At 33.8% G+C, this 27,568-nt stretch overlaps 2 protein-coding genes across 3 annotated transcripts in view; one reads left to right on the top strand and one right to left on the bottom strand.

Moving 5' to 3' along the window:
• LOC129243384 (uncharacterized) overlaps positions 1-27,568 on the top strand; it is a 99,703-nt gene that overhangs the window by 38,351 nt on the left and 33,784 nt on the right. The window lies entirely within an intron of this gene.
• LOC129243385 (lysozyme c-1) lies at positions 8,552-21,917 on the bottom strand. Of its 2 annotated transcripts, XM_054880359.1 has the most exons (5): positions 21,438-21,917; positions 12,655-12,812; positions 12,125-12,277; positions 8,977-9,125; positions 8,552-8,907 (listed from the first exon to the last, which is right to left on the bottom strand). In XM_054880359.1, the coding sequence occupies exons 2-5, from the start codon at positions 12,800-12,802 to the stop codon at positions 8,902-8,904; spliced, it is 456 nt and encodes a 151-aa protein (XP_054736334.1). In that variant the 5' UTR covers positions 12,803-12,812; positions 21,438-21,917; the 3' UTR covers positions 8,552-8,901. The 2 variants fall into 2 exon arrangements, with proteins under 2 accessions (XP_054736334.1, XP_054736333.1); XM_054880358.1 differs by having other exon boundaries at positions 8,552-9,125.

Raw genomic sequence — 27,568 nt, 5'->3', positions numbered from 1 at the left:
AATTTGATGGCACTTCTCTGCTCAATCAAATCAGACATTGTAAAAATCGAAAAATGCACTCTTGGTCGTTTGGTAAACACAAGCGTAAATATATGTATTACTGATAATGACATTCACATGAAAGTTGGCCCAGATGTTACTAACAGTGCTGCCAACTCATGAAAAAAATAACTAGAGCGAAATTTTAATACCGCGAAGTTTGACAAATAAATTCACCTTACTTTTTGCCCACAGAGTATATATATAGTTATAAGTATAGCAGCAAATTCTTTATCTCGATGTTTGAGATCTCATTCATTTGCTGCAAGAAAGGCTTACCGAAGGAGCGGAGTCGTGCCCTAGCTAGCCGTGGACATTCACATAAGTAGTGGAAAAGACTTTCCTTTGCCCCTTCCGCTTGCAGATAGAATTGAAGGCTAGGTTGAGTCTAGCTGCATCATCCCCTACTTTCCAACGGCCTGTAAGGGTTGCAGTGATGCATGAGATGTTTGGCCGAGAGCATCCTAACAGATCATTCGTCCTTTGGATTTTATACGAAGGTCATGTGTTTTTTGTTGTAATACATGTAGTCAATCGCTTCGACCTTCTTTCGACTAAAGCATAGTAGTTTGTAGCAATGGATGCTTTTATTGTGTTGAGTGGGGTGGAGACTGCCATTGCCTCTGCTATTTCTAGTGTCGAACCTTTTCTTGCTAGCTCAGCCACTATCTCATTACCCCGTATATTCCTATGACCGGGAACCCATATTTGAGTAATTTCAAGCCGATTACTAAGTAATTCTAGTTCCTCTCTACACTGTAAGACTAGCTTGGATGAAATGGAGTTGGAGTCTAAGGCCTTGATATCTGCTTGAAAAGGCTTACTCCTCAACAACGCTTACAAATCGTACAATTGTACTACGAAAAACCACGCTCTGGAAAAGTCGAAGATCCGCATTTTGGAACACGAATTTTGTTCAGCGATGCGGCCCATTTTTGGCTTAATGGCTACGTCAAGAAGCAAAATTTCCGTATTTGAGCTGATGAGCAACCCGAAGCCATGCAAGAAGAGCCATTACATCCTTTGAAAACAACCGTTTGGTGCGGCCTATGGGCTTGAGGAATTATCGGTCCATATGTCTTCAACGACGAGGCTGGCGCCAAGGTAAAAGTGAATGGCGAACACTATCGAGTTATGAAACATGACTTTTTGATGTCGGAAATTGAAGCCTGTGATCTCCACACACACGACGGTGCTACTTGCCATACAGCCTGGGAAACAATGGATTTACTCCGTGGTCGTTTCGGTGAGCAATTTATCTCTCGTCTCGGATCAGTGGATTGGCCACCAGAATCGTGTCATATCACACCTTCGGACGTTTATTTGTACGGGTATATAAAGTCTGAGGCTTATTTGGAGTGACTTTTTAAGTGGTGGGCCCCAAACCCGACGCAAAACCCTTAAAGCTTGAAGGCTCGCTGCACACATTAGTTCACTACGGATTGATGTCCGTAGCTTTTCCAGGGGATGCCGCGTGAAGGCAGTGTGCCAATTTAAAACGCGAAAGGGACAAAAATCGATTGTGACATTTGCCATATTAAATGTAATCATGCACTTTGCTTTGCATTTCCTAGACTCCCAAGCGTGGAAAAACTCTTGCCAACAGGTGTTACTTTGGACTCAGTAGGCAACTGAGAAGTAGAGCTCTCCCTCGAAGGCCTAAACTGGCACTCTACAAAACGCTCATCATTCCTATCCTAATATATGGCCGTTGTCAACAGCGGATAAAAAAGTTTTGGAAGCGTTCCAGAGAAAAATTCTTCGTAAGACCTTTGGCCGCCTCCGTGTTAGTGAGGATTACCACGTACGGTAGAACAGCGAGTTGTTTGAACTATATAGGGACATGGTCATAGTGAAGCTTGTAAAAATACAGCGGTTACGCTAACTTGGCCATGTCACCCGCAAGGCGAATTGACGACACGAGAACCCAAAAAGGAAGGCGTGGAAGAGGAAGACCACATCTCCGGTGGAAAGACCAAGTGCTACAGGACCTGACTTCAATCGAGACTTCCTACCCGCACCAACAAACGCAGGACAGAAACAGCTGGCGCGCCATTTTGGATTCGGCCAAAACCGACACACAAGTGAAGACACATAAGTAAGAAAGGTATGTGAAGCCTTATTGCTTTGTGAATAAACCAGCTTCGATTGAAGCATTGAAAGCCAACTTTACTAAAGTTATTCAGGAGATACCGACCGAAGTCCTCCAGCGAGTCATTTAAAATTGGTGCACACGGATGACCGAATTATGGCGCAATTGCGGCCAACATTTGAAAAGGATTATCCTTAAAAAAATAAGTGTCATGAATGGTTCTACTCAAAGTATTAAAGATTGTGCAATCAATTTGAGTTTCCGTTGTTTTATTTCAATTTAAAATCCGTTATCCCTAAATTGAACACCTTTTATAAGCTGAAATTTCACACCAAAAAAATATTGCTAAAAAAATTTGATCGCAATCGAAATGCAGCACTGGGCTGATAGTCTTTTAGCCACTGTGGGACAGAAGAATAAGCGCCAATAAAGCCTCCTTGTGAATTAATTCAACTTCTCGCATATCTCTTTTAAATATTCACCATTTGAATGCTATCAAATGCTCCGCATCACCATAACCACCTCCCAAACTCAGACTCATGCGTGTAGTTCATTTTGTGAATTTTTCCTATCTATGCCCACACAGTGCGCCCTCGAACGATCGCCTAAACAACAGAAAATTCATACCAGCCATATGAAATATTTTTGCAATCGCTTTGCAAAATGCCTGCGAGTACCTACGACAATTTAGCAATAAAAATTTGCATTTGCTGTGGATGATTCACCGAAACCACAAAGTTAACGACTGGCAACAAACACAATGAGGCACCTTTACACCCATCTGGGCACATTCGAAATTTCGAGTTGCATCGCTGATTGCGAACAGGAAATATCGGCATGTACGCGATGGGAGTGCGGCCGCGTGAGTATCTGGAACACCTCTCTTGGCCGTTGTTATGAGCCAACAGCGCGTAGCCGAGGCATTAAATATGAAGGCACACATAGCTAGCTTTGTGTAAGCATATATCAGATGTACATATATGTATGTATGTATGTTTACATAGCCATATGCTTCTGCGATCCCCGGACGGTTTACTTTCCTGCGCAATTGAAGATTGAATGCTGGCGTGTTATAGTCTTTTTGCCGCCTGCGAGGACGTTTGATGGTCGCTTCTTTGTTGATTTTGCGCGCACTGCCACGACGCCCATGCAGAAGTATTATTATTGTTTTTGTTTTTTGTTTTTTTGCTTCTCTACTTAGCGGCTTTTGGTTGTTTTTGTGTTTGTTTTTTCTTGTTTTTAGTTTGGATTGCAAAAATGAAAATTGGCTGCAGACAGCCGACAGCCGACAACGACCGTAGGCTGTCAGCTGGACGAGTAGTCGACATGCCAAGACCGGCAGGAAGGTAGGCAGACAGTCAACCTGCGCGCATGCGCGCAGATAAAAAACCACTAGTGAGTGCACACATACACACACACATATGTGTACATACGAATGCGCCCAAACTCAATGGGCTGTCTATTCGCATATGTACGTGCATATAAATGTAGATATCTATGTATGCCGTTGTGTGTATGAATGCAAGCGTATGGGAATGTAAATATGTATGCACGTCTATTCTGCATTGTTGTGCGGCTCGCTTATATACAAAATGCGTTTATTTTTCTGCCAACAACTCTGAATTCTTCTGGCTGTGCTGAAAACGCCCACAGGTGACATTTATGGTTACTTGTTGTTTATTGCGCGTTTATTTGCTTTATTTAGTGCAACGAGCCACATATTTACATGGAGGTGTAGGAGTTTGTTGCACATTAAATGTAGTTATGCCTGTGGGAGAAGGAGGAAACGAATTCGCGGTACGATGATGGAAAGTTATTTCGAATTTAGTAGATCAGTAGAGGGTGTCAATTTGAGGCCACTTTATAAGTATTCCTACACCCAACTAGAAACGAGTCCATCGAACGCGGCACTGGATTGATTGACGTGAAATGAGATGCCGTTGATCGCCGTCGAAAAAAAGTATCCCAAAAGATTATTAGATATTTCGATTTGATTTTCGCTGACAATCTTTTTAAGAAGTCTATCGAACCGTGAATATTTGGAAGAGAATGACTGTCTTACCATAAGCTGCTGCTTTTGAATAATTTTTTTATTAAATAAAAAAAGGAAGAAAGGATCACACAATGACCATAATCATCTAGCTACCAAACCCGGACATTTACATATAAATTACTCTTTCTCTGAAAGGTCTCCACAGCTTCTGAGATCGGGGTTAAATGGTAAACCTAGCTTTACCGCGTGTGTGTCGATCGTCTAATGTCCGGTAATCACAGCTACGAGTTTGGAAATTGGATGACGTAGGAGATCTCTGAGACCAATTGCTCTTCCTGGCAAGCTCATCACCAATTTCATTTCTCTCCATGTTCCTATGTCCTGGAACCTAGGTTAGATTAGGTTAGGTAGAAGCGGTTGCCCACTGTAGGACACACTCCCTTATCCCTCCTAAAACTAATGTGTACTTTTCAAAAGTTTTGTAAGATCCTTAATTTCGACAGAGTCGAGATCTTCCAATTCATTAAAGGATTGTCGACCCAAAATGGCGAGTCTACGTCTGGATAGAGTAGGACATTGACACAGAAGGTGTTTTTCTCGTCTAGACAACTTCTGCAGAAGTCATGAGTTTGCACACCAATTCTCTGGGCGTGCTTACCTATTAGACATTGCCCCATTATAACTGAAGTCAGTATTCTAAGACTTTGTTTATTTGGGCTTATGAGAAATTCTGTGAGTTTAGCACTGAGAGTCGGGCGATTCTGCAGGTCGTTACGCCATCTTTCGTTCGGTACTCTTACGATTTCCTTAAGGATAAGTCACTTACATATTTGTAAGGGTATGCCTATGTCATTGTCTGTGTACTCATCGGTCAATTAGGTGCCGAGTCTCGCTAGTTCATCGGCTCAGTAGTTATCCTCACTGTCCAAATGGCCAGGAACCCATGTTACCTATAGGTGAAATAACTCAACCATCTTGATAAGAGATTTGCGGCATTTCATGGCAATCTTGCAGGTCATCGACTCCTTTGTGCGGGATTTTATTGCCGCCTTGCTATCAGCGAAAATGTATGATAGATATCATTTCCAGGTATCGTATTCCACTGTACCATTGTCGTGGCTTTCATTATTGCCATCAATTCAGCCTGAAAGACACTATAGTAGTCGGGAAGCCGAAAACTGAAGGAGATCCCCAGATGCTCGGATTATACACCTCCGCCCACCCTGCCCTCGAGCTTTGAGCCATCTGTGTATACATGGATGGAACCTAGATCATAGGAATTTTGCCTGCACACCTAAGAGATTTGATCGCCTCCTTTAATTTGGATCTGCACCATGGCGTCGTTAGAGCCTTGATCGTGACTTGACTATCGGAAAATACGTTAATATCTCATTTACTACTACTAAACATTTTGCATGCCTGCTGGATCCCAAAGATTTTCGCCTGAAAAGCACTAGCAGTATTCTGCATTTTTAAGGAAATAGATAAGTTGGCTAATTTAGAGAAAACATCTGCTGCGGATTCCATCTTGGATCCGGCGGGGAAAACAGAGGTACCAGAACCGGTATAGATTTTCCTCTCGCTCCAATCCTGCCAACTTGGAAAGATTGTCCTGTCACGACCCTCAAACTCCAGTTTGCGGATAGAGAGATCTGTACGAAGTTCAGAGAAATACGGTGTTAACTGCCTAGAAATGCTACTATGTGCCTTGATAAATTGCCACCAGAGGCCAATCACCTTTAACCGGATTGCACTTTGAGCAGCATAGAATTAACGTAAACGTCGATGGGACGTAAGTAGAAAACGACATTCGGGGTAGTACTGGGGCAAGTTCCACATGTTCCGGTAATGCCAACACATGCACTCCTTTGCAACCTCCCTTCCGAAGAGCTTCCCACCACACCAGACATCCGTAGGTTAAAATTGGCAGAACCACTACGCTGTAAATTCAAAGCAAGACCTGAGGCTTGAGTCCTCATTTTTAGCCGAACATAGATTTGCAGAAGTAACTGGTGATTTTTTAGCTATTATCTTTTTAAACAGTTGGTTTAAACAGCTGACGCACGTTTCGTGTTTTGTTTCACTGTCAAACATCTTCAGTTTGGTCTATAATTTAACCATGAATCGACTTACAAACGAACAACGCTTGCAAATCATTGAATTTTATTATAAAAATGCGTGTTCTGTTAAGAAAGTTTAAGATCCACTATTTTATCGAAAAATTGTGTTCAGCGTCGAAGCTCATTTTTGGATCAATGGGCACGCAAATAAGCAGAATTGTCGATTTTGGAGTGAAGATCAGCCAGAAGAATTGCAAGAGCTACCAATGTATCCAGAAAAGGTCACAGTTTGGTGCGGCTTATGGGCTGGAGGTATCATTGGGCCATACTTCTTCAAAGACGCTGCGAATCGTAACGTAACTGTGAATGGTGAGCGCTACCGTGAAATGATGTCGAACTTTTTTTTGCCTAAAATGCAAGAGCTTGACTTGCATGACATGTGGTTTCAGCAAAACGGTGCCACATGCCGCACAGCACGCGTAACAATGGACTTGTTGAGAGGCGAGTTCGGGGAACATTTCATTTCACGTTCGGGACCTGTCAATTGGCCACCCAGATCGTGCGATATAACGCCTTTAGACTATTTTTTGTGGGGCTATGTGAAAGCTCATGTCTATTCAGACAAGCCTGCTTCAATTAACGCATTGGAAGACAACATTAAAGCATTTATATGTGAGATACCGGCCGAAACATTGGAAAGGGTATGCCGAAATTGGACTATGCGGATGGACCATTTGAAGCGCAGTCGCGGTCAACATTTGCATGAAGTAATCTTCAAACATTATATTATATTATATGGACTGTACTATCGATTTAAATAAAAATTTCATGCATTTTTCTGAATTTTACGTGTGTTTTTTGAAAAACTTTTCTATAGCTCTTAAAAAATCACCTGATAGAAGGCTCTGGCCTTCTTTACCCGATTTTAAATTAGTGGCTTCAAATATCTTCCAGAATATTTAACTTCCGATGAAAGCTGGAGAACTTGGTTGCTTAATTTGGGAAGTCTAAGGAGTGAAGGTTTATATAATATTTTCTGGTAAATACATAGCTGTGTAGTTCACAGGTCTCTAATATGATTGACTTACGACGCCATTTGCAAAAATTATAAATCTTCCGGGAGGGTAATTAATTTTGTGCCACCTTGTATTAAATGATTTAATGGGATTTGCTCGGAAAAATCACCAAAATATCTATGATGACGTTACGAAAATTGTTCTCTTAAATCGAATTGTTTGTATGCTAAAATAATTACTTTTCTATATTAGTTTGACTTCTATTCGGTGGGTTGGCACCACAGCTGTTTCGAGTTAATAGCGGTTACCCGAAGGCAGTCAATGGTAAGCCTAAGAGTGAATTTCTGCGCCATAATCTGCCAAGTCTTTTTCATTTAACTTTTAATTTCAATTATTTTTTTTTTGTATGAAATTATGGCTAATTATATTTATTCAAAAATATTATTTATCAAAATCTTTAAAAAAAAATTCGGGTACGCAGTTTTATAGTCCATTAAATTTTCATATAATAAAGTGGAAGTTGGCTAATTTTTGATCATTTTTTGACGGTTCGCATTCGCCAGGAAAAATTAAGACTTGGACTTTATTATACCAAAGTTCAATGGGCTATAAAAATGCATACCTGTAATATTTCGATGCATATTTTATACATATATATTTTTTTTTGCACAAAGTTTGAAACTTTTTTATATGATTTTTGTAAGCGTATAAACTATATTTTCTTAAAAAACTCATTAAAATTAAATAGGAAACAAATATATTCTCAAAACTGCGGAATAAGTCCTAGTGCTATACTTATTAAAGGCAATGTATTTATGTAACTACCTTTAGCGCTAGTGAAAGGGCGACTAAAGCATACCCCTGCCGTGAAAACTTGAACTATTGTAAAAAAAATATGGCGCTGTAAGTATTGAAGCAGAACATTTTTTGCCATTCATTCGCTTTTAATTTTTTTTCCATGCAAATCCTTTTTTTCATACGTTTTCTTCACTAACTTCCAACTTAAATGATTCCATTAACACTTTCAGTTTTCTCATAGCAGCTACCTTTGTGGTTCAACTATCGGCCGCTTTGGCTTCATTATGGCCAATTATCACAGTTGTTTACTTCAGCAATAGCAACATCGATCGCCAGTACCGAACAGCCAACGCTGATTTTGTATGATACGGTGAACACTAAATTCATTGAAGCATAAATTTCTCACTTTCCTCAGGTTTTTTGCTTATGAGCCCCCCCGCCTCATGCTGCTCACATCTTTTCATTGCATATGTATGGGTAGCTTTGATAAGGCACACAAAGCATAAAAAAATACTTAAAGTCGGCTAATTCATAGAAGATAAAACATTTAAGATTCCAATTTTTTTCAGACACATTTTGGCGGCAAAAAATCAAACGCAAACGAAAAGTGTTTGCGGCGATGATTTGCCTTAGGAGTACTATTTTATTTTTATTGCTTATGTTTTCAAATTCTTGCGTTTTTTTTTTTGTTTTTGTCTTGAATCAGTAAGTAGCTTTGCCAATAGTAGTTCATAGTTCATAAGTATGTAAATGTGTAGGCCGACGTACTGGCCTTAAATGAGGCGTACATATGCACATAATAGATTTGCATGTAGGCATTTATGTGTGTATGTGCCTACGTACGCTCGAGCACTTTGCTGTAACAAAACAAAACTACTAATCTGCCCTCTGCTCCGCTATCGACTATACCTATTTGATATTAAATATATTATAATAATTAGGCTTCTGATCAACTCTCAATGTTCGACTCGCTCTCACTGTCTGTATATTGCACGCCAAGCCCAGATTTGGTAAATTCTGCGTATTGCGACAGGATGCCTTCCACCCGGACCAGTTCTTAAAGCCCGCACGTTCAAAGATCATTTTCGCGCAAGCCACATCATCGGCGATGTTATCATCTAGGAAGTCTGGAAATGAATTCAAAATTAGTACTCATATATTTATCGCCTATAGCAATAGTGAGTGGCGTCGCTGCATATTGATAAGTTTTGACTATACTTTTCTTCGGATTGTTATTAATTATTTTTTTTATAAAATCTTTTTTTTTCAAATTAGTGTGAATTATTATTTTCATACCAATACACATATATTTTTTCCAATTAATATGGATTATTTTTGTATACAATTTTTTTTTTTAATTATATGATAAATCCTAATTTCAACTTTTGAACAAAACATTCATCGAATTTTCATCAAAATCTCAAGTTTTTGATCAATTTTTGTTTTAATAAATTTTCTTTTATAATTAATTTAAGTTTTTTTTTATAAAAGTATATTTTTGCCAATTTATATTAATTAGTTTTTTCTTATAAAAAATTTAATTTTTTTAAATTATAAATCCCAATTTCAACCTTTGACTAAAATTTTTTAACATTCATCAAATTTTGATCAAAATCTCAATTTTTTAGACAATCTTTTTTAATAAATTGTTTTTTTTTAATTGAATTAATTATTTTTTTTATAAAAATATATAGTTTTCAAATTAATTTTAATTATTTTTTTATAAAAAGTTTTTTTTTTTTCAAATTAATTAAACTATTTTTTTTTTATTTTATTTTTTATCAAGTGAATATTAATTATTTTTTTATAATTATTTTTATTAATTTTTTTTAATTAATATATAATTTTATATAAATTATTAAAAAAAAATTCAAATTTATGTATCCTAATTTCATCATTTGACAAAAATTTTTGCACATTAAACAAATTTTCATCAAAATCTGAATTTTATAAGAAAATTAGTTTTTTTATAATAATTTTTTTCAAATCAATATTAATTATTTCTTTATAAAAATATATTTTGTCTCAAATTAATATTAATTTTTTTTTTAACAATTTTTTGCAAAATTTTAAATCCTTATTTCAACCTTTGACCAAAAATTTTTAATATTCATCCAATTTTCATTAAAATCTCAATCTTTTAGACAATTTTTTTTCAAATTAATATTAATTATTTTTTTTATAAAAAATTATTTTTTCTCAAATTATAAATCCAGTTTCAACCTTTGACCAAAATTATTAAATAATTAATTTAATTAACTATAATTACTCGTTAATTTTTTTATAAACTTTTTTTTCTTTCAATAAATATTAGTTATTGTTTTCTACAAAAATATATATTTTTTCAAATTAATATTAAATATGTTTTTTATAAAAAATATTTTTTTTTTCAAATTAATATTAAATATGTTTTTTATAAAAAATATTTTTTTTTTTAATTTTTTAAATTTTTTAGACAATTTTGTGTTATAAATTTTTTTTTTCAAATTAATTTAATTATTTTTGTTTTATGAAAATATGTTTTTTTTTTCAAATTGATATTAATTATTTTTTTTTTACTTTTTTTTTAAATTTTAAATCCTTATTTCAACCTTTGACCAAAAGTTTTTTAACATTCATCTAATTTTTATCAAAATCTCAATTTTTTAGACAATTTTTTTCTCAAATTAATATTAATTACTTTTTTTATAAAACTTTTCTTTTCAAATTATGAATCCATTTTCACCCTTTGACCGAAATTTTTAAACAACCATCTAATTTTCATGAAAGTCTCAACTTTTTTGCTAATTTTTTTATACATTTTTTTCCAAATAATATTAGTTATTTTTTTTACTAAAATATATATTTTTTCTAATTAATATTAAATATGTTTCTTTATTTTTTTTTTTTCAAAATTTTCTTTTTTTTATAGAAATATATAATTTTTGAAATGAAGCTTAATTATTTTTTTTTTTAATTATAAATTCTAATTTCAACTTTTGACCAAAAGTTTTAAACATTCATCCAATTTTTATCATTATATCAAGTTTTTAGACAATTTCTTTTTTATACAATTTTTTTTTCAACTTAATTTAATTATTTTTGTTATGAAAATATTTTTTTTTTTTCAAACTGATACTAGTTATGTTGTTTTATAAAAAATGTTTTTTTTTTAATTTTAAAGCTTTATTTCAACCTTTGACCAAAATTTTTAAACATTCATCCAATTTCATCGAAACTCAATTTTTTAGACATTTATTCGTTTTTCAATTTAATATTAAGTTTTTTTTATAAAAATATATTTTTTTTTTCAAATTAATATTAATTTTTTTTTATACAAATATATGTTTTTTTCAAATTTATATTAATTGTTATTTTTTTTTTCAAAATTATAAATCCTAATTTCAACCTTTGACCAAAATTTTTAAGCATTCATCCAATTTGTGAAAATCTCAATTTTTTAGAACACTTTTGGGTATGCATTTTCATAGCCTATTTAATTTGAGCCTGATAAAGTGCAAGTTTGAAGTGGCTCAAAATCCTAGTTGATTTCTGATAACTTTTTTCCTTGATGCTGTATCAAATTTTCTTCTTATAACGAATGCTCCGTCAGTGAAAAAAAAATTAAATATCAACGAGTTTTTTAGTTAATTCAAATTTGCACTTTTGTACACTAAAATTTAATGAGCATAAATTGCGTACCCGCTTTTATAGTTAAGAAATTTAGAATTTAATTATAGTTAAGAAATTTAGAATTTTGTACCAAGTCTGAAGCTTGCAATAATCTGATCTTCGTTATACAAGGTGGCGCGAAATTAATATCATCCACTTTTGTTTCTGAATAACTTTTTTATTAAATTAAAAAAAAAAAAAATATTTTGCGCTCCATTGCTTGTCTGTTCCTATGCTGGAACTGTCTAGTTCACAAGTATCAAATATGATTGACGTATGACGCCATTTGCAAAAATTATAAACCTTCCAATAGGGTGATTAATTTTGCGCCACCTTGTAGAATGAATTATATATTAAAAAAATAAAAATAAAATAGCTGCAATTAAAAAATAAACAAATAGATAGTCAAAACTTGTCAATATGGGCTGATTTTATAATTCTGTCTCTAACTTTTAGTATTAAAAATGCATTTCACCTTCACACTTTTTATCACAAATGCCACCTTTGCGATTAACGCGACACCAATCCTTGCTGCTGATTTGGAAGAGTCCATAACTGGCGCTGCCATTTGGATTTGTTTTCACCACTTTGGTATTCCTGTTGCTTTCGTGCTCAATCAAGCATATCCCTGTCGAATAGGACATTGTTTTTGTGTTTTTTAGTTGTGTTAGTGTTTATTTTAGCTACGAGGTGGGGCAATTTCTAAGAAAATTTGGGGCAAAGTTCTGGTTCAAAGTTATTTGCCAATAAAGCCACAAGTAAATGAAGTTTGAGGGAGACTGCTGTGAAGGTTGTTAATAAAATTTTGCCATTTAATTATTTTGCCTAACTTTCATATCCAACTGGTCTAAAATAGTGAGTGTTTTTACTATAATGACGCTCTTTGTCATCAAAAATAGTGCAAAGAAATCCGGGCATAACTTAGTTTGCTTGCTTTTTATAGACCATATTCACGGAACTAAATTGGCCCACCTCGTAGCATTGATAATTACATAAAGTACTTACAGTTAGAGAGAAAAGTTTTGTTGATTCCATATTTTTCCAAAAGTTCGCGCGCTAATTGACAGCGCATATATTCTTTACCATCCACCTGGGCATTAAACAGCAGCAAGCCCAGCAGTAGTGTGGTTAGCATTACATTAGAGCGGATCATTTCTCAGGATCTGTGAAAAAATTAATAAATAAATTTCATATTAATAATTTTGTTACGGAATTCAAAACTTTATGAACGACGAAATTTGCTAAAATTTTTAACATATTTTCGTAAATAAATAAAAACTAAACTCCTTAGGTAAAATAATTGAGTGGCGAAAGCTGAATTAACATAGAAACAAAAATTATTATTTTTAAGCAAGTAAAAACTAAACTCTTTAGGTAAAATTATTGAGTGGCGAAACCTGAATAAGCATAGAAATAAAACTAATTATTTTTATCTTTTCAGACACAAAAATTTTTATTTTTTTGGTAGAAATAAACTTTTTTAATTTTTTTTTATTTTTTATTTTTAGAAAGAATTTTTGTTATTTAAAAAGATATTATTTCAATGAAAATTAAACAAAAAAAAAACCAATTATAATTATTTTAATGCAATTCAAAAGGGATACTTTAAAGTTTTCTTAATCCGAATCATTGGCTGGAAAAACTTTTTTTTGTGCTACCACCAATAGACACATTTTCGCAAAGTTCGTTTTTAAATGCAGTAAAATATGCTGTATATAATTACTTTCCAAGAGCCCGCTAATGATACCTGTCCGATGCAAGTCGATTTGACGTCTGGCAAAAGGTTCTAAATTTTCAGTATATATAGCAACGCTACTTTTAGTACGCGATGTAGGGCAGTGCATAGAGCCATACGCTGTGATTCAGTAGCAATAAATCGGAAACAAATTACCACAAACAGGCGGTTTCACAAAAACAAAATACAAATTAAAACCCATAAATTCACACGAAAAATAAAATTAGTTCATTATGGGCGCAAAGGGTATCACTAATAAAAATTCCACCCACATGTTGACTAAAGTGTCGGCCGGCCAACTAGACTTGTTGGCATAATAATCAATGTAAATATGTACGATGTGTGTACACATGTAGCGCCCAACAAAACTTACGTGCCGAAACCTCTTTTAAGGGGGGACTCTACTGTAAAACTTAAAAAAAATCGATTTTTTACTTTTTGTTGAAACATACTCAGAAACAACTCCAGAATGTTCCATGAAAATCTTAAAAAGAAATCTTGAATAGTTTTCAAGTTATAAAAATTTTAGCAAAGCAGGTATAAACTGAGCGCTCGAGCGGTTTACGGTCATATGCGTGTTTTTCTCGAAACCACGTTTTCAAAATTGCCCACATCACAGCTCCGTGAAAAATTAACATATCAAGCTCAAACTTTGATAGTATATTTTTAACAATATTTACTAGTTTTTAAAGCTATGGTGGGAAAAAATTTATTATTTATAACCCCTTTTTTAATAACAAAATGACAACAAAAAAATGTCGATTTTTTAAAAAACTTCAAAAATTTTACAAAAAAATTTTTTTTTTGCAAGTAATAGGCTTAACAACTAAAAATATTGATATATAATAGAAAAAATTTGGTTTTTTTCATTTCAGATTTTTTTTAAATGCGCGACAGTGTGGGCAGATTTCAAAAGGCGTTTCGGGGGAGCGGCTGTACAGCTGCCATTTTGAAATGAAAATAAATTAAAAAAATTTTTTTGTACACTCAAGACCTGTGTTTATGTAACCCTAAACTTTTTTTTACTAAATAAATTAATACAAGTATGAAAACAAAATCCATAAAAATTTGATTTTTACAGTAGAATCCCCCCTTAAATGTTGTTAGTGTAGACAAATAACGAAACGGGTTTCCTGGGTATCTCAAGTATCTAAATGATAAGTAGTAGACAAGCAGCGGGTATGTACATATGTATGCAATGTATTTAATGATATGCCAAGAAATTAACAAAAATAATATAACAAGGTTAGACACACATATATACAAAAATGCATGTACATTACAGAAACAATGTATATAAAAACAAGCAAAGCAGCCGTAATAAATTAAATGAATTGGTAAATCACTTTAGCGAGCAAAACTTAAGCACTTCTATGCTCATAATTCTAATCTCAAATTTTATTCCCGCTAAAATCTCTTTATAAACATACATCTCTACACATACACATACATATCTGCGTATAAATGTATAAACGTAGATTTCTTTCTTCGAAAGCGCATCAGTCAAAAAGTACCGCTCCGACTGTGAAGTTATTTACACCGTTGAAAAACCTATGGATCCGCAAATGATTTGCGTGTAGCACTCATTTTGACCCAGTGTGGCCACTTGTTTGTGTTTAAAAAAAGGTTATTTATCAAACAAACGTCAAGCCAAATATTTTGCAGAACAATTTATTGAAAAAAATTAAAAAAAAAAGTTAGCGTTGCCAGGTGAATTTTATTGCAAAAATAGCAACTTTTCCCAAATTTCACAAGAATATTAAGGTATTGGTAAGGGTAAACAAGCTTATATGAAATAAAATGAAAGCTGGTGTTTGACACCTATTTGTTTTTTTTTTGGGAAATAAAGAAATTGATTACAAAAATATATTAATTATAAAAATGATATACATTTATATACAATTTTTACGTGGCGGGTCCCAAGACCAACGCACAACCAAATAACCTGGGTTGTTTCACCTTCTCACAGTAGCTCATACTCGAACGGATGTGCTTAAGTTACCCAGCGGATGGAAACGAGAAGGCATACTTTTATGCCAAAAAAGGGACAGAAGGGCTATTTATAGGGTCAACCCCATTTATCGGCTTTAGCAAAGATAATACAAAACAGGAAACCAAAAAATGGATCCAAACTAAAATCAGGGAACACTGGAACGACACAAGGGGCCTTAAACACTTCAAAAAGTTGTTGAACTTCAATGCCAACAGAGCAACATATGCTCTAACCCTAGATAAAAAGGATCTCTGATTACTCTATGGAGCACTTACAGGTCACTTTGCCTATAATAAACACTTTGAGGATTATCTACAGGGTTTCCCATATTCGACGGACCCATCTGGCGGCAACCCTGTATCTTTTGACAGAGACGTCAGATCGCTTAATGACATACCGCGTTGAAAGCAGATTTTTACCATGGAACAGTACACGCCACGCAAACGCTCCCAAATTGTTGAAATTTACATTCAACAAAAGAAGTCAATTGTGAAAACTCAACGTGCGTATAAAAAATTAAATAATGTGAAAAGTGCTCCTTCTAAGAACACCATTAAACGTTTGTACGAAAGGTTTTCGACTGGTGATGCTCTTTCTAATCCAAAGAGGCCAAATCAAAACCGACCAAGGCGATCGGATGAGAATATTGCTCTTGTACGGGCCAGTGTTGAGACGTCGCCAAGGACATGCCAAAACAGCCGTTCTCAGCAGTTGGGCATTGCTCGGACCACTTTACAACGAATTATCTGCATTGATTTGCATTTATTCCCATATAAGATTCGACTGACGCAAAGATTGTTGCCTGCGGACAAGCCTCGTCGATTGGAATGGGCCCAAAGAGTCATCGAATATGTACAGTAGTACAAGATCATGCAGTTTCTGCTGTGATGAAAAGGAGTCTATGAAACACTTAATCACCAAAAGTGAGGCATTAGGCCACATGAGACACAGAATTTTGGGCTCGTACCTACTAGAAGGGGAAGACCTACAATTGCTCCCTCTTAAGGAGCTGCTTCGATTCCTCGGTATACTAAGTAATTATAATTAAGTAATTAGGGGCGCACAATAGATCAATCTGGTCGCAGTGCATAAAGGCCTTAGCCGAAGCCATACAACTATTACCCTACCCAGAGAATACTTGGGCGAAGCACGGAAGTTGAGCTGCTTGGACCGCGTGCAGAAGAATCGTCCTGACCCCTCCCAAGTGAATGGCGATTAGGAACTCCACTTGCGTGGACTTCTACACATGGACCCATCCTCTTCACCCAGTCAAGAAGAAGATTATATATTTACTATATCTATGTATACACATGAATTTAATAGCTTTACACCAATAATATTTTTGAAAGGCTTTGCCATCTAATTTTATTTAAAAGCTTTAATTAATAACAAAATCCCATTAGAGGTTGGGTACAGATATCTAAATGTGTTCAAAAGAATGAATAAAGCTTTAGTTTAGTGGAGTTGTCATTTACTTTTATTTCCAAAAGTATTAGAATTTTTTCTAATAAAAAGTACGTTAAAATAAAAAAATTTCAAGTTTTTACATTCAAAAATTTAATGCCGTTATGTGTTAAATACATTAAGTATTTCATTTTACGACCGCCTTTCAATAAATACTGCCTTCAGAATAAAAGAAGGTGTTTTTTGGAATGCCAGTTTGTATGGTCATAACGTTATTTTAGACAGACAAGGCCTTACTAGCAATTCATCAGATTTTACTACCGCTACCCTGGACTTGTGATAGATTTTAATGTAAAGTTCCCCATGCGAAAAGAATGGGATCTGAATTCAAAGAGAATACCACTTCACTTAATTTTGACGGATCCAAGATGGACTGCGGCGTCGGCGCCGGTGTATATTCGAAAGACTTCGAAGCTTCCAAGTCTTTTCGCCTGGGGAATTGGAGTAGTATCTTTCAGCAGAGGTGCTCGTGAAAGCTTGCAGATAATTAGAAACCACCCACAACAACTATCGGAAGCATGTATTTTTTCAGATAATCAAGCAGCCATCTTAGCTTTAAAGTTACCTACAACGAATTCAAAAATCGTCAGGCATTTGGAAAGAAGAACTCAATGCTTTAGCGCGCACGGCAGACATCACACGTTGGGTATCCGGGTACCTAGCCATAGGAACATAGAAGGAAATGAGAAAGCTGATGAACTGGCAAGAAGGAGGCATCCTATAACCAACCCGAAGCGGTAAAAAGAGGCTGCGCATAAGGGAGATATTCACGCTCTTCCAGAAGCCGGCCGTTGACAGATGGACCAACGCGGATACCTGCAAAATAACTAAGCAAATGTGGCCCAATTTCAACAAATCTAGAACTGTGAAGTTGTTAAGAAAGCCACGAGCAGACATATTTAGAATTACCGACCATTGGCCTTTGTGAAACCATGCCATTATGATGGGGTGCCAGTACAACGATAGATTTAGAAGCTGAAAGTAAGGTAGTAGTCTGATCAAATACTCATTTTTTATAGATATTTTTTAGGAATTTTTTTTTAAGAAAATTAAATGGGATCGTTTTGATTTTATCGTATGTTATTACTGACATCAAATAGTATACAAAAACATTTTTTTTTTGACATATTTTTTTTGCTACAATGGCAATTTTTTTTTTTTTTGAAAAATAACAAAATGGCGGACTTTTGAAAAAAAGGTATGTTTTTCGGGTGGAAATCAGACTGTAGTATGGAAAGTAAGGGCTGAAAAGAAACGAAAGTAGCAACTACTAGAATGGCAAGCCTACAGAATAATAATCAGTGTAACTTTTTCGTTTCAGATGTCCTGAAGAGCCAAAATCCTGTTGAAAAGCCACCTATCTTTTTTTTTAAGACGCTTATTTTAAAAAATGCCACACTACTACAAAAAATATGTCACAAAAAAATTGTTTTTGTATACTATTTGATGTCAATAATGTTTTCTTTCACTATCTACATATGTGAGTGCCCAAGACTGGGTGCTCCACGACATAGAGTTCTACAAGTGATGTATCAAAATGGTATTTTTTGTGCTAATTGGGTCAGGGCTGTGTCACTCAGATAAATCCTCCACCGCCACCACCACCACCATTTAATTTTATACGCGAGCGAGGCTATGGGAAGCACCTGGTATGCATATAAGTATGTGTAAAGGGGATGCCTTTAAGAGCTACATCATTTTTTTATTCAAATAAATTACAAGCAAGTCAGTGAATTGGCCAGCAATTTAACTCATTTAGTTAAAAAAATTTGTGGTATTTAAGCAAATGGTGCAAATCCTGCGCTATCATCCAGCGATTAAATTGCTTTGGCTCTGCTTTCCATCCTCACTAGGGGTTATCGCTTCGCTAGAGCTTGCGAAAACAGTGACCTTTTTTGATTTATGTGAGATTGTTGTTGAACATCTAGGTTTATCTAGCCTTAACAGGGGTAATTTTCTCAATCTTCCATTAAATGATATATGCTTACTATTTAAAAATGCTCGACTAAAATTACGTTAAATATCTGACACACACAGATGGCGCCACATACATATAAATCGCGTGCAAAGGGTCTAGAAAGCAATAGTATCGATAAGTTTGGTTTGCAGGTGTTAAAAATAAGAAAATATCAAAAAAATCACCATTTAAAAAATAAAGATTCAGGCATGAAAACTGGGTTAAGATGAACATACGAAAATGACTTTTTTCGCAATATCCCGTTAAGTATATTTTAATATTAGGTTGGGGAAAAAGAAATCCATTATTTTCAGGGGAAATGGCTGTAAAGTATGGATCAAAAGGCGATACTTTTCTTTGATAAAGGCGAGAATGCAAGCCAGGCCGCTGAAATTGTGAATGGTGCCGATACTGTAACAGGTAATGACGTGCAATTTTGGTTTCGTCGATTCCATTTAGGCATTTTTGATGTTAAACAAAATGTCGATAATGTAAAAAATGTCGACAATGTCGAAAACGTCGATAGAATCACAGAAAGAGTTGATCGACGTGTTAGTAGTCGTAGCATCGCCCAGGAGCTAATGGTCGACTATGAAACAATTTTAAACCATTTGCAAAAAAAAGTTGATACAAAAATAATGGATTTCTTTTATTCCGTCAAAAATTTACGTTTGTCCTGCGTAATTTTTCGAAACAGAAAAATCTGAAAATGTACTTTTTTTATTACAACTTTTTTATCTCTAATTTGAATTGATATTTAAAAAATATCTATAAACAGTTATAGATAATAACTACCATTTATATTGAATATTTGATTTGGCAATGCGTTTGTGCAGCGATTAGTCGTCAGGCAAAAAAGTTTGAAATTTCTAAAAAATCTCGCTGAAAACATTTAAAAAAAAATTTGTAATTGTGAAATTTATTTAGTGGTGAAAATTTTTATATATAGTTTTTTTAAGCACTTTTCTAACTTTTTTTTAAATTATTCGATAAAATATACTTAAGGGGTTACATGGGTTTCGTCGGGTAAAAAAAGGCCTATTTTCAATATTTTTTTTTTCTATGTAAAAAATTATATATTTAATTCAAACTTTTTTCTGTCTTATAGATACATATTTAAAGAATAATTTCTGAAATTTTCAAAAAACAAAAATTAAAATTCCTCCATTGTGACATCATTTTCGGTGACTCCTCGAAAAAAAGGTGCGTCCGCGTTGTCAGCATAACTCCTGACAGGCTCATCAAAAATTAAAAAACAAAAATTAGTGCTTTAATTAAGACGATAAACTCGAGCTTGAACGAAGAAAAAGCAAAAAAAGGAAAATTTTGGTCAATTTTGCTTGACATTTTGTTTTTTTTAAATAGTTGTAATTGAAAAAAAAAAATCCTTCGGTCAAACGTTTCGTTCATTCATCAAAATCGGTTGAGTAGTTTTCGAGAACATTTGACAATCGACTTTGAAAACACGGTTCCGAGAAAAACGCGTTTAAAGTTTTGAGTAACAATAAAAGTGGATTGGAGCGCACACCTTCCAAAGACTGTATCTCCGAAACTATTATTCGGATCGACTTGAAAATTTAGGATAATATTTCTGAGAAGTTGTAGAAATTAATAAGCAAAAAAAAAATAAATCGATTTTTTGAACCAACGAAACCCATGTAACCCCTTAAAAAAAAGTTAGAAAAGTGCTTAAAAAACTCTATATCAAAATTTCGACCGCTGAATAAATTTCAAAATAACTAATTTATGTGTTACTGGAAAAAAAAAATTTTGTTTAAAGCCTGTTTTATCAAAAAAAAAAAACAAAACCAAAACAAACAAAAAAATATATATATAATTTTTAATAATAATTTTTTTAATGTTTATATATATATTTTGTTTTTGTTTTTTGTTTTTTTGATAAAACAGGCTTTAAAAAAATTATAATTCTATTCAATAACGCGACATTTTTAGAATGTTATGATGTCCCGAAAGTCTCTTGAGTATTGGCTTCACTGAAGTGTAACAATTTTGCTTGGTTACGAACTCGTTAAGACAGAAAAGTGAGTGAGATATGTCGTTGAAGTTAATATGAGAGTAAAAATCCGGTTCAACTTCCAATGCTCTGCAGTCCATTCACCGATCACAGGTGGCCTAATTGCTTCAACTCTTGTTTCAGTCGGCACTGATAAGCATCTTCACACAAAATCTTTCAAATACTCGTAGTGGCCGAGTTCATTCAACAAATTTGGATTCAGTACAACACTCACTTCTGCTACGGTCAATTCTTTTTCGGTACGCAAAGAATGGGTTTTGCATTATTCATTTGGTTGAATAGAGAAATCGAAGTATTGTAGAGCAACGCAATTTGGACGAAGTGCTCTGTAAGTGGGGTGCTCGGGTCGTGAAATTTGGAAGTAGTTTTCCCACAATTGGTAAACACTATTTTTGCTCGGCAAATTGCCAGCGAAGTTACCCAGCATTTATGCTGAAAAAATAGTTCAAAAACAGGCCTATATTTATGCAGCTGTCATTGAAGACATTCTCAACCAAAATCTTATGCGCATAACAAAAACACCCGTTACATTTCCCGATCTACCATTGCTTATGAGAGTGCAAGGTTTGTGTATTATCAATTTTTGACAGGCGAAAGTGCTTACTTAATATTGAACTTCGATAATCTCACGTGCTCACACACAAACAAACAGGTAAACAGATGCTTTAGCGTTCTTTGCTGCAAAGTTTAGCAAATATCCATGTACATATGTATGTGTATATGTACGTCCACGTGTAGACGTGCAGGCATTAAATACTAAAATTCACAATTTCGAGTTTACTTTCAAGTGCGTGGCAAATGCTAAAACCACTTTATGCAAAACTTTTTTTCTTATTTAAATCAGCCTATGCACTTTGTAATTTTGGTTTTTTCTGTGCTTAGTTGTGTTTATTTAGCATTTGGTAATTTAGATTAGTTTTGTTTGTTATTGTTGTTTCTATAGTTTCGTGTACACTTTTAATTAGTTTTGCTTTGTGTGCGCCCGCCTCACAACGCCAACAACAAAAGTGAACTGTAGAAAACAAAATACGATCCGATCGAGCGGCGGTTAGCAGAAGCAATGCGCGCTTAATGATCCCCGAGCGGTAACTACAGCGTGAATGAAACATGTTTTGGTCTTTTGTTTTTGTTGTTTTCATCACATTGAATTCTGGCGTAGTTTACGTTGCGAGCGACAAGTGCCTCAAGGTGTATGCGTGTGTATGTGTGTGTGTTGATGTTGAATAATTCCTGTTGGCATAAGATGTGGTCATGATGCGCTACGCTATTCAAATTTATGATTGGGTTAACTTCATTTATGTGCTTTTTTTTTTGCTTTTTGTTATGAAATTTTTAACTTATTGCACTAACTGGTGTCCGCTTTGCTTGCGCATCAAATAAACCGATTAAAGTATTTAACACTTATAAAACACTTAGCATTAAATTTTTGAAAGTGAAAGCCAAATAATGTTTGTTTTTAGTTTATATTTTTTAATATTGATTTACATACGTACTTATGCTATAGGGCAATACCAATAATTTTTTAATTAAAAAAATATATGACAGCGCCATTCGAAAAACATATTTAATCAATTAATTCATATCCAAAGCAATAAGTGGCAACACCAGTAAAAAATATTTGTTTATTTAGGCCTGCTTTAATACCTTTCTTTTGATACATATATTTGTACAATTCTATTTTTGTAATAAATTTACTCATTTCTAAAGCAATAGGTGGCAACACCAGCAAAAATATTTCTTTATTAAAGCCTGTTTTAATACCTTTCTTTTGATACATATTTTTCTACAATTCTATTTTTGTAGTGAGTTTATTAATTTCCCAACCATTAGGTGGCAACACCAGCAAACAAATTTTTTATCTAAGCCGGTTTCAATACCTTTATTTTGATATATATTTTTCTACAATTCTATTTTTGTAATAAATTTATTCATTTCTAAAGCAATAGGTGGCAACACCAGCAAAAAATATTTATTTATTAAAGCCTGTTTTAATACCTTTCTTTTAATACATATTTTTCTACAATTCTATTTTTGTAGTGAGTTTATTAATTTCTAAAGCAATAGGTGGCAACACCAGCAAAAAATATTTATTTATTAAAGCCTGTTTTAATATCTTTCTTTTAATACATATTTTTCTACAATTCTATTTTTGTAGTGAGTTTATTAATTTCCAAACCACTAGGTGGCAACACCAGCAAACAAACTTTTTGTTTAAGACGGTTTTAATACCTTTCACTTTATACATATTTTGTTACAATTATATATGTATTTGTAGTCAATTTTTTAATTTCCAAACCAATAGGTGGCAACACCAGCAAAACATTTATTTTATTAAAACTTGTTAGAACAGCTTTCATTTGAAACATTTTATTTCTATTATATTTTGGTAAACACATTTTTAATTTCAAAAAAAAAGTGGCAACATCAGCAAAAAATAGTTTTTATTAAAGCCTTTGTTAATACTTTTGTTTATATGTATTGTTTTACAATTATATTTTTGTAGTCCACTTATTAATTTCAAAGCATTTAGGTGGCAACACCAGCGAAGAATTCTTTTTTATTAAAGCCTTTTTTAATACCTTTTTTTGATAAGTATTTTTTTACAATCATATATTTGTAATCAAATTATTAATTTCCAAAGCAATAGGTGGCAACACCAGCAAAACACTTATTTTATTAAAACTTGTTAGAACAGCTTTCATTAGAAAAATTTTATTTCTATTATATTTTGGTAAACACATTTTTAATTTTCAAAAAAAAAGTGGCAACATCAGCAAAAACTAGTTTTTATTAAAGCCTTTGTTAATACTTTTTTTTATATGTATTGTATTACAATTATATTTTTGTAGTCCACTTATTAATATAATTTCAAAGCATTTAATTGGCAACACCAGCGAAGAATTCTTTTTTATTGAAGCCTTTTTTAATACCTTTTTTTGATAAGTATATATTTGTAATCAAATTATTAATTTCCAAAGCAGTATGTGGCAACACCAGCAAAACACTTATTTTATTAAAAAAACAAAGTGGCAACATCAGCAAAAAATAGTTTTTATTAAAGCCTTTTATAATACCTTTTTTTGATATGTATTTCTTTACAATTATATTTTTGTAGTCCACTTATTAATTTCAAAGCATTTAGGTGGCAACACCAGCGAAGAACTCTTTTCTATTAAAGCCTTTTTAATACCTTTTTTTGATAAGTATTTTTTTACAATCATATATTTGTAATCAAATTATTAATTTCCAAAGCAATAGGTGGCAACACCAGCAAAACACTTATGTTATTAAAACTTGTTAGAACAGCTTTCATTAGCAACATTTTATTTCTATTATATTTTTGTTAACAATTTTTTAATTTCCAAAAAACAAAGTGGCAGCATCAGCAAAAACTAGTTTTTATTAAAGCCTGTTTAAACACCTTTTATTTGATACCTATATCTTAATAATCAAATGAAATATATGATAAATTGCTAGTTTTGCAATAAAATTAAAGTGGCAACACTGTCAAAAAAATGTTTTTGAACTAGATTTTTCGTAAAAATATCCATGTAGTAATACCTACGCTCATTTTTTATTAAATTGCTTCTTCAATGCAAACATATGACAACACTGCTAAACTAAGTGTTACACACAGACCATCTACAACGCTTAAGCTTTTTAATGGTGAAAAAAAAAATAAAATTCGGGACAGCAGTTTTTGAGTTATGAACTTTCGAACAAATTCTCATCGTTTTTATGACAGTGCTGGGTGTTTTCTTATATGATATTGTATATAAAAAATTTCGGAAGAAAATACTTAACAGCATCAGCAAAAAAAAAAACAAAAATTCAAAATTCATCGCGATTTTTGAGCCACTTCAAACGTTCACTTTGTTATGCCAAAATTCAATGGACTTTAAAACTGCATACCCAAAATGCTTTTTATGAGGAATGTGTAGGTATTTCTGCCATTAAAAAGCGCCTCTTAAAAACTATCTGCCGTTCGAAATCGGCTTAAAACTATAGGTCACTTCTTTTGTGGAGCAACGTCAAGACGAATACGAGGGTGTAAGCGCCAATTATTTATTTATTTTTTTTTACATGGCAGAAGTACACCCGGAGCGTCGCCATTGGCTGTCGAGCGGCGAAAACACACCGCTATTAGAAAACACTTTTTCTATAATTTAATGTTTCAGAGATTCACACTTATGCACTTCCGAATGGTAGTCACGAACCAACCCAAGCGGCTACGGCGGTCGCATCTAAAATACTTGTAGATATGTTTAGGAAAAGCGGGCTTTCAAATTTTCTCCATAAGACGCCGATATGTACTTGTAACATATATAAGGGTACCTAACCAAAAAAAAAAGTTGCTGTTTTCCAACGGAATTTTTAAATGTACCAGAGATATATTAAATTATATTTAGGAATCAACGCAACGCAGGCGCGCTGATATTTGCGACGTAAAGAAAATGTATGGGCGAGGAAATGCTTTCCAGTGATATCTTAGAAGTCTACAGTCAAAAAAAGTCATAGAATGTTATAAACTTCTAAATGACGTATCAAAATACTACAAAGTACACCTTATTTTGGTGCTAAGCCACAGGAACATAGCAAGGAACTGCAAGGCAGATGAACTTGCTCGAACCGGTACAACGCTACCGAATGGTTTGAAAAGGATCCCATAGGGTAAGGATAAGTACCAGTGGTATCACAATGGACCTATGAATGGTCTAAGTGTGTCATTGCGACAGCCACCCTAACTACCTACCTAGAAGTCGAAATTTGGCTGAGTTATTCAAGTTTTTCATGGGAATTATAAATTTTTTATTTTAAGAAGATATTTATACTTATTTAAGAAGATATTAAAGAAGGGTTTAAGATCTTCTTAAAATAAATACGAGTATCACACATTTTATAATTAATTCCCATGAAAAACAGCACCAATGTTCGTTTTTTTGTATGACGCGTGATGCTACCTGGAATGCTTATGCCTCACACTGCTGTGTGTAGGGTGTTATAATGCGAATAATTAGCATATTATTGTATATCTCTGCGACGTGTGGCTAAGCTTTTATAAATTTTACATTCAAAACGCTCTCTCTTCACTACCAACTCGGCATTCAAGCACATTTTCATATAAGCTGATTTCGAGCGCGGGCGGCAGCTGTTTAGGAATGAAAAAGAGAAGTCTGGTAAAGTAAATGATTTTGAAACAATACCAAAAAAAAAATTAAAATTAAAATATAATAAATATTCGAAGACATGTATGCATGCACGTACATAGTTGTATAAATTCACAAGCGTTTATCGGATTAAGTAAAACGAATTAAAATCAGGAATTCACGATGAACTACTACTACTGGGCAGCGCTTACGTGCATTACATACATACATTTGCTTCAGAGGTTTGTTTACCATATGTCACAGCGCATTGTTGATAAAAATCAAGCTTTTTTATCGTTTCATCGTTTCGCTTATCAGCTCAAGTGATAAGAATGTGTGACTTGCGCAAAAGTAAGTTGGAACGGAAATTGTAGATCGGGATGGGTTTGCATACAAATGAGCTAAAAGTTGACGGGCGCAAATTTGCATTTATAATTTTATTTTTTTTTGCTTAATACTTTATTTATTTCGATTTTATGTGAAATATATTACTATTTTTTACATGATTGGGTGTATACTTGGAGGCACCTACTTACATTAATATGTGCACTAGGACGGGCCTTCAAAATAATTATGCAGCTCACTATAAGCTAGAACGCTGACTTAGCACAATTTCAGAACTCAATTTCATGTAATTTAAACAATTATACAATTTAAAAGTAATAAATTTTTTTTGTTTTTGTTTTTTATTCAAATTATGAACTAAAAGGTTTTTTAATAAGTAGTGTTATTTTGTCCGTCGAAGAAAAATGTTACTTTTTTAAATAAATGATCGGATGTTTATTTCATTATAAAGAGAAAAATATACCGTTAATAGTGGAAAATAATATCAGGCAAATGACCACCACGACCACGCTTGCAGGAGAAATAACCTTTTCATGAAATTTTCCATAACCGAATTGCAAAGTGACTGCCGCCCTATGTCCTCGATAGCCTCACGAATTCCATCTTTGAGGTCTTGAATCGACCCTGGGCTGTTGGCGTAGACCTTCTCTTTCACGTGGCCTCAAAGAAAAAAGTCACAAGGTGTTAAATCACAAGATATCGGTGGCCAATTGTGATCAACTCTTCGAGAGATAATACGGTCCGGAAACTTTTCCCGTAAAATATAAATGGATTTGTTGCTTGTGGGGCACGTAGCGCCGTCTTCTTGAAAATAAAAGTTGTCCAGATCAATACCGTTCAATTCCGGCCATAAAAAATCATTAATAATCTCTCGATAGCGATAGATAACACCTGTTATTGGAAAACCCTTTATTTACATATTCTTCTTCTTTATTTGCTTGCGTATTCGAATGTAAGCGATTAAATAATTTATAAGTAAGAACATTTTGTTTACAATTTTTTTTCTTTTCGTGTTTTTTTTAATTTAAAATTTCAACTATATTTGAAAATAATTCGCGTTCTCTAGCTGCTTCCAAAAGGGGGCCCACACGTTGTATGCCGGTCCACACTACCTTATGTTCCTCAACCAAGAAAACTGCTTATGCCCGATAGCTATTCTTCCTTCAATCTTGCCCTGCAATATGAGTTGCAACAGTTCATATTTCGGGTTGTTTGCGGGGTGCGTCTTGATGTGGTTCCACAA

The sequence above is a fragment of the Anastrepha obliqua genome, chromosome 4 (assembly GCF_027943255.1).
Source record: "Anastrepha obliqua isolate idAnaObli1 chromosome 4, idAnaObli1_1.0, whole genome shotgun sequence".
In the NCBI taxonomy this organism is placed as follows: Eukaryota; Metazoa; Arthropoda; class Insecta; order Diptera; family Tephritidae; genus Anastrepha; species Anastrepha obliqua.
This window is presented reverse-complemented; position numbering and strand designations above follow the sequence as displayed.

Bases quoted from the DNA above. Each gene is read 5' to 3' on its own strand.
- LOC129243385 (XM_054880358.1), bottom strand. From the start codon at position 12,802: ATGATCCGCTCTAATGTAATGCTAACCACACTACTGCTGGGCTTGCTG. The intron at 12,278-12,654 runs GTAAGTACTTTA...CCTATTCGACAG, and splicing joins CAAAACTTTTCTCTCTAACT to GGATATGCTTGATTGAGCAC. The intron at 9,126-12,124 runs GTGAAATGCATT...ATTCATTTCCAG, and splicing joins TTGTGATAAAAAGTGTGAAG to ACTTCCTAGATGATAACATC.